Source organism: Nansenia antarctica, assembly GCF_963989245.1.
Source record: "Nansenia antarctica genome assembly, contig: SCAFFOLD_209, whole genome shotgun sequence".
NCBI classification, from domain to species: Eukaryota; Metazoa; Chordata; class Actinopteri; order Argentiniformes; family Microstomatidae; genus Nansenia; species Nansenia antarctica.
This window is the reverse complement of record NW_027662977.1, coordinates 30,001-38,185: the sequence shown is the minus strand read 5'-3', so window position 1 is coordinate 38,185 and position 8,185 is coordinate 30,001. Positions and strand designations below refer to the sequence as shown.

General features: G+C 52.4%; 1 protein-coding gene across 1 annotated transcript in view; it reads right to left on the bottom strand.

Annotated features, from left to right (window-relative positions):
- Positions 1-5,109: 5,109 nt before the first annotated feature.
- yipf5 (Yip1 domain family, member 5) overlaps positions 5,110-8,185 on the bottom strand; it is an 11,234-nt gene continuing 8,158 nt past the window's right edge. Inside the window, exons 5-6 of the mRNA XM_080551032.1 lie at positions 7,808-7,989; positions 5,110-6,918 (exon numbers count right to left, since the gene is read on the bottom strand). Coding sequence (XP_080407158.1) covers positions 6,756-6,918; positions 7,808-7,989 — 345 coding nt within the window. The 3' untranslated portion in view covers positions 5,110-6,755. The remainder of the gene's footprint in view (positions 6,919-7,807; positions 7,990-8,185) is intronic.

Below are 8,185 nucleotides of genomic sequence, written 5' to 3'. Positions count from 1 at the left end.
ACCTGTCGTCCCATTTCCACCTCTACCAGCCTCCCCTGTCCTCCCATGTCTACCTCCACCAGCCTCCCCTGTCCTCCCATGTCTACCTCCACCAGCCTCCCCTGTCCTCCCATGTCTACCTCCACCAGCCTCCCCTGTCCTCCCATGTCTACCTCCACCAGCCTCCCCTGTCCTCCCATGTCTACCTCCACCAGCCTCCCCCAGTCCTCCCATGTCTACCTCCACCAGCCTCCCCTGTCCTCCCATGTCTACCTCCACCAGCCTCCCCCTGTCCTCCCATGTCTACCTCCACCAGCCTCCCCTGTCCTCCCATGTCTACCTCCACCAGCCTCCCCTGTCCTCCCATGTCTACCTCCACTAGCCTCCCCTGTCCTCCCATGTCTACCTCCACCAGCCTCCCCTGTCCTCCCATGTCTACCTCCACCAGCCTCCCCTGTCCTCCCATTTCCACCTCTACCAGCCTCCCCCTGTCCTCCCATGTCTACCTCCACCAGCCTCCCCCTGTCCTCCCATGTCTACCTCCACCAGCCTCCCCCTGTCCTCCCATGTCTACCTCCACCAGCCTCCCCTGTCCTCCCATGTCTACCTCCACCAGCCTCCCCCTGTCCTCCCATGTCCACCTCCACCAGCCTCCCCCTGTCCTCCCATGTCTACCTCCACCAGCCTCCCCTGTCCTCCCATGTCTACCTCCACCAGCCTCCCCTGTCCTCCCATTTCCACCTCTACCAGCCTCCCCCTGTCCTCCCATGTCTACCTCCACCAGCCTCCCCCTGTCCTCCCATGTCTACCTCCACCAGCCTCCCCCTGTCCTCCCATGTCTACCTCCACCAGCCTCCCCCTGTCCTCCCATGTCTACCTCCACCAGCCTCCCCTGTCCTCCCATGTCTACCTCCACCAGCCTCCCCCTGTCCTCCCATGTCTACCTCCACCAGCCTCCCCTGTCCTCCCATGTCTACCTCCACCAGCCTCCCCTGTCCTCCCATGTCTATGTATGGACAAGGTTCTCTACTGCCCTGGGAAGGGATGAATGACTGAACTATGCTGCATTGATGAATCTGCTGCTAGAGATATCACACGACATCCCTGGAGCGGTTTAGCTGATGATCTTCAACACAAACACACACTGCCACACTGTCATGCCTTTGATTAGAGCAGAAACAGAGGAGCTAATACAAACCAGGCTGGGCGATAATAATAACAACACACACACACAAGCACATTATCTGTGAATGATGATTTTGTTTTCGATTACACACTCGCATTCCGTAGGGGTGCGATCACACCGCGGGGGAGGCCGGCGGAGGTGGAAATCGGAGGACGGAGGACGGGGGGGTCGTTGGAACGCATGGAACGGAACAGGGGAACGCTATGCAACCCCCTCCTACTCATCCCTCTCTACGACCGCCTCCTCCTCATCCCTCTCTCCAACCCCCTCCTCTTCCTCCTCCTCCCTCTCTCCAACCCCCTCCTCCTCATCCTCATCCCTCTCTCCAACCCCCTCTTCCTCCTCCTCCCTCTCTCCAACCCCCTCCTCTTCCTCCTCCTCCCTCTCTCCAACCTGTTCCTCATCCCTGTGTTCCTCATTCCGTTCTGTGCGTTACGACGAACCGCCCAGCCTCCGATTCTTTTCCTACCTCTGTGAGCCTCCCCTGGTTCACACTTACATACACACACACACACACACACACACACACACACACACACACAGTCAGTCACTGGGAGATAATCAGTCACACACTTCCCTGAGGCCGTGTACCCCAAAAAAACGGTGAATTCGTGCAAATAAACAAGGTAAACAAAACACACAGTGATCAATAGTCAGCCAGTCAGTCAGCCAGTCAGTCAATCGTCGGCGTCGCCACGGTGATGAGCTCAGATGCCCAGCGGTAACATCATCTGGATGAAGAAGTAGAAACTCAATCAGATATGAAACTTTATGAAAATGTTTTTTTTTTTCATTGATTGATCAGAATCCAGGAAGTGCTGCGGGACATGGCGGTTTCCTCCTGGATAGAAGACAGGAGGGAGGGAGGGAGGGAGAGAGAGAGGGAGAGAGAGAGGGAGGGAGAGAGAGACAGAGAGAGAGAGGGAGGGAGAGAGAGAGAGAGGGAGGGAGAGAGAGAGGGGGGAGAGGGAGGGGGGAGGGAGAGGGGGGGGAGGGAGAGAGAGAGAGAGGGGGGAGGGAGAGAGAGAGAGAGGGGGGAGGGAGAGGGGGTGAGGGAGAGAGAGAGAGAGGGGGGAGGGAGAGAGAGAGAGAGGGGGGAGGGAGAGAGAGAGGGGGGGGAGGGAGAGAGAGAGAGGGGGGAGGGAGAGAGAGGGGGGGAGGGAGATAGAGGGAGAGGGAGGGGGAGAGAAAGAGAGAGAGGGGGAGAGAGGGAGGGGAGAGGGAGAGGGAGAAAGAGAGAGAGGGAGGGGGAGAGAGAGGGAGGGGGGAGGGAGAGAGAGTGCGAGGGGGGGAGGGATAAAGAGAGGGGGGAGGGAGGGAGAGAGAGAGAGTGAGAGAGAGAGAGAGAGAGAGCCCAGCCTATCACAGAGCAGCACCAGATGAGGGTGTGTCTAACAGTCAGAGTTCACCACGGAGGAGAAGTTTCAAAAACAACAATCACCACATGACAGAGGTGGAGTTATACAACCTAGATAATATGATGGCCCACATGCCAGCCAGCCAGCCAGTCAGTCAGACAGTCAGTCAGTCAGTCAGTCAGTCAACCAGCCAGTCAGACAGTCAGCCAGCCAGTCAGTCAGTCAACCAGCCAGTCAGACAGTCAGCCAGTCAGCCAGCCAGTCAGTCAGTCAACCAGCCAGTCAGACAGTCAGCCAGTCAGTCAGTCAGTCAGTCAGTCAGTCAACCAGCCAGTCAGACAGTCAGCCAGTCAGTCAGTCAACCAGCCAGTCAGACAGTCAGCCAGCCAGTCAGTCAGTCAACCAGCCAGTCAGCCAGTCAGTCAGTCAGTCAGTCAGTCAACCAGCCAGTCAGACAGTCAGCCAGTCAGTCAGTCAGACAGTCAGCCAGGTAGCCAGTCAGTCAACCATCCAATCAGTCAACCAGCCAGTCAGTCAGTCAGACAGGTAGCAGAGGAGCCTGGTGGACAGGCCATATGTGACTCAACACCTCCATCTAGTGGCCAGTTCTCACACAGCAGAGGGGGAAAAAGAAGAAGAAGTAGAAGTAGAAGAAGAAGATATACTTTTATTGATCCCCTCAGGGAAATTATCTTTTTGTACTCCCGCTGAAGACTGAAGAGGGACAGAGAGGGGGAAATAGAGGGGGGGAGAGAGAGAGAGGGGGAGATAGAGGGAGAGAGGGAGAGTGGCTGCCAAGCCAGGTTGTACATGGATGACTGGCTGTCCTTAAAGCCTGCTGTGGCAGACCTGCATGTCATAGTGTGGAGGGGAGAGAGAGTGTGTGTGTGGAGGGGAGAGAGAGAGTGTGTGTGTGGAGGGGAGGGAGAGAGAGTGTGTGTGTGTGTGTGTGTGGAGGGAGAGAGAGAGAGTGTGTGTGTGTGGAGGGAGAGAGAGAGTGTGTGTGTGGAGGGGAGGGGAGAGAGAAAGTATGTGTGTGTGTGGAGAGGAGAGAGAGTGTGTGTGTGTACCAGGTGAGGCTAGTGGAGGTAGAAATCGGAGGACAGGTTTATCGTAACGCATGGAATGAGTGCGTCCTCCCGACTTCTACCTCCACCAGCCTCCCCTGACGGCATGCGCGCACACTTGTGTGTGTGTGAGAGAGTAGGGGTGTGTGTGTGTGTGTGTGTGAGAGAGCAGGGGGGGGGGTGTGTGTGTGTGCATGTTTGAGCAATAAAAACACTTTAGAAAGAAGTTCCGTTTCCTCAACCACATTGACACAATGACTGTGTGTGTGAGTGTGGTTCGTGTGTGTGTGTGAGTGTGTATGTGTCTGTGAGTGTGTATGTGTGTGTGTGTGTATGGGTGTGTGTAAAATGAGGACACACCAAAAAATAAAAAGTTACAACACGTACGTTGTACGACCAACATTTTATTTTGATACAGTAGCCGGTAAAACCACCCCGGCGTGACACCTGTCCCCCCGTTCGTTTCATAAAAACGTCCACGACAACAAAACACAACCACATTTTTTGGGACTATCTGATGTACAAAACAAATGATACAGTATCTAAATATACTTGGCCGTCTCAGGAGAGGTCTGCTTTTACCGACGCCTCCCCAGTCGCTTGAAATGCAAAGAAGTGTCTGTCCCCTTCTGTTTCTCAAAACAGTTTGTTGGAATAGAAAAGAAGCACTCACATATTAATTTTTTCGTTGCATTATTCATATTTATTCTTAGGGAGAGCTTTCTTTTGTTTTTCTGGTCTTTCTTTAATATAAAAATGCCGTCCGTTTAGAGGAGCTCGTGAGAGAGAAGTCTTGTTTGATAACGGCAGAGTTTGGGGGGGCTCGTGAACAGACACACCTTCGCGTGACACACATTTTTTTTTTCATCATCATCAGTCCAAACGGAAGAACGGAAAAGTGAACCAATCGACAGTTAAACAACAACTCGCTGAAGAGCGTCGTTCAAGATGTTTTTTTAAAGTCCTTTTAGTGACGTTAACGTCATGACCGGTGGACCTGGGGGTACAGTATGATGATCACAACGCTATCAGAAATTAATGCATCATGGGCTGGTTGGCGTGCGTGGTGTGTGTGTGTGTGTGAGTGTGAGTGTGTGTGTGTGTCTGTGTGTGAGTGTGTGTGTGTGTGTGTGTGAGTGTGTGTGTGTGAGTGTGTGTGTGTGTGTGTGTGTGTGTGTGTGTGTGTGTGTGTGTGAGAGAGAGAGTTTGAGCGAGTGACTCTCAAATCTCACGTGATCTGAACGCCCTTTCTTCCTCTTGTGTGTGTGTGTGGTTTGTGTGTGTGTGTGTTTGTGGTATGTGTGTGTGTACATGCTGAAACAGCAAACCTCTCTCCAAACAGAGATGACACGTGTGACAGCGTTTCTGTTCTCTTCTCAGAGGCGTCACAGAGCCCCGCCCCCTGTCATGTGACCCAGCACAAATAAACACCTTCATCCTCCCCTCATCCTCCCCCTCATCCTCCCCCTCATCCACCCCCTCATCCTCCCCCTTCATCCTCCCCCTCACCCTCTTCTAAAGATAACCAGCCAGCCAGTAGAGAAGATCAGGCTAATAACTTCAGCTAGTTATTCTCATCAAGGTGTGGGTCAATGGAAGAAAAAACAAAAAACAACCACAAAAAAATTATGAAATGTTCTCTTTTTTTAATTGTTCTTTTTTTTTTACGATTACTTGTGTGCGTGTGTGTGTGTGTGTGTGTGTGTGTGTGTGTGTGTGTGTGTACAGCTGTGTCATCGCGCAGGCACTCTTTACTGACCATCGTTTACAATCACACAAGCTGCGTAACCAACGACACCAGAACACCAGAACACATGCTGCTAGCGAACGAAGCCCTGTCAGGGGGGGGGGGGGGCAGAGGGAGGGGCTAACTCAGAGGGGTGCAGAGGGGCAGCATGAGGGGGTGGGGGGGCTCTGATGGGTTAGGGGGGGAGGGGGTACAGTGGGGGATGCCACACCCACACGGCACTGAGCTTTGGTCCGGCGCCTTAGCATTTCAATAATTCAAATAGTTACTAAAAAATAATAATAATAAAAAAAAGAAAATGAAGGAGGGATGGGTAAACAGGTAGAACGGAGGTAAATTGGAGTGAAACTGATTTCTAAAACTCGTACTCTTCAGAGTAGCAGCCCTGGGGGTACCCTGCAGTCAGTGTTGCCAGATGGGATTGTTGCCCAATCTGGCAACACTGCCTGCAGTGTGTTAGAGGACCAGAGATATCGCCAGGGACAGGACCGAACACTGACCTGGCCACAGATTAACTAGCTAACTGGCCACAGATTAACTAGCTAACTGGTCACAGATTAACTAGCTAACTGGCCACAGATTAACTAGCTAACTGGCCACAGATTAACTAGCTAACTGGTCACAGATTAACTAGCTAACTGGTCACAGATTAACTAGCTAACTGGTCACAGATTAACTAGCTAACTGGTCACAGATTAACTAGCTAACTGGTCACAGATTAACTAGCTAACTGGTCACAGATTAACAAGCATTTCTCATCAAATCTCCTCAAAACAAGCTGAAGGGAAAACCTCAATTCACCTTAATTCTATTTGTTTGCCTTTAAAAAAAAGAAAAGAAAACGCGAAACGATACTTTTCACGTGTTTCTGAAGGATTCAAAACTCAGATATAAATCTCAAAAACCCCACCGCAACAAAGCAAACATTCTAGAACTAAGACTCTTTAAGAGTTTATCATTCAACAGGAAGAGGAAGACTCTGCAGTGAGATGAATGAATGATGATGATGATGAAGAAGAAGAGGAAGATTAAGGTCCTTCGACTTCCTGGAAACAGAGCAAGAAAGGGGGGGGGGGGGGCGGAGCCTGGAATTCATACTCCGGGGTCGTCGTCCCCCCTTCCTGTATGGGCGGGGCTTGGGGGTAGAAGGAAGTGGAATGCTCTGTGGAGGACAGGCCTGTAGAACAGTCAGCCGTGGCCACGCCCTCTGCACTGCTGTTGCCATGGTGACACACTGTCGACGGCGGTTGGTCGTGGTGGCAGTTGGTTTCAACAACAACAACGCCTCCTACTGGTCCTAAAAGTCAGGTTTTTTTTGTTTTCTTTTGGTCGGGTTGGCCGGTCGGTTCCCTGCGTGGCGTGGAGAGAGAGAGAGAGAGAGAGGGAGGAGAAGAGAGAGGGGAGGAGAGGGAGGGGCTTCAGAAGACGGAGATGAGGGCGAACACCCCGTACAGCAGGGCGCAGGGGTAGGCCACCAGCAGCTGCTGGCCGTCCATGGCCAGGGCCGAGATGAAGATCTTGGAGGCGGAGAAGCTGCACCAGCCGATGATGGAGGCCGTGATCACGATGCCTATCAGCCCTCTGGAGGGGGGGCAGGGGGGGAGGAGAGGGAGGGGGAAGGGGGAGGAGGGGGAGAGAGAGGGGAGAGGAGAGAGGGGAGGGGAGAGAGGGAGTGGAGAGAGAGAGGGGAGGGGAGAGAGGGGGATGGGGGGAAGGAGGGGAGGGGAGAGAAAGAGGGGAGAGGGGAGGGGAGGAAGGAGGATGGAGTGGAGGAAAGGGGGGGAGGGAGTGGAGAGGAAGGGGAGGGAAGGGAGAGAGAGAGAGAGAGAGAGAGAGAGAGAGAGAGAGAGAGAGAGGGGAGAGAGAGAGGGGAGGGGAGGGGAGAGAGAGAGAGGGGAGGGAAGAGAGAGAGGGGAGGGGAGGGGAGGGGAGAGAGAGGGGGAGGGAAGAGAGAGGGGGGAGGGGAGGGGAGAGAGAGAGAGGGGAGGGAAGAGAGAGGGGGAGAGGAGGGGGGATTAGCTCGGTCAGGATCTGCTTGAGGCCTGTTAGTTCAACATCAGGTCGACTAAGCGCTTGAATCCCTTTATCAATTATTAAAACATTAATCATATATTATAATTATTATAAGATTAATTAACAAGTTATATTATTACCTCTCCATCAATGTATGTACCATATGTACATTTGTGTATGGTAATTCTGGTGAGATATTTGCATGTATGTACATACTGTATATATAATAATTATACTTATTATACATTATACTCCTCAAAAAAAGTTCGGAAACGTTATTTCGGTTGGTTATTCCTCCCCTTTAATAATACCAATGGGTATTGTATTTTATATCGTTGGAAAGCCTGATTAGTCACCTTGACAACGAGGTACAACTTGTAAGGATCGTGCATTCGTGGAATGAGCAACACAGCTAAACGTGTGGTGGTGTGGGGGGATATCGGTGCCGGGGCCTTACTGTAAGGAGATGACCACGCCGCAGGTGGAGAGGAGGATCATGGGTAGCAGGCAGTAGCCCAGCACGCTGGCCACGCAGCCGAAGGAGACTCCCGTCATGCTCATCAGGTTCAGCAGGCAGTACACGCCCAGGCAGCCGATGGCACTGATGCCGTACACGTACCCAAACTGGATCTTACCTGCCTGGACACACACACACACACACACTGATGAACACACATATACACACACACACTGATGTCGTACACATACCCAAATTGGATCTTACCTGCCTGGGACACACACACACACACACACAGAGATAAGCACACATGTACACACTCAGACACACACACACACACACACACACACACACAGAGATAAGCACACATGTACACAC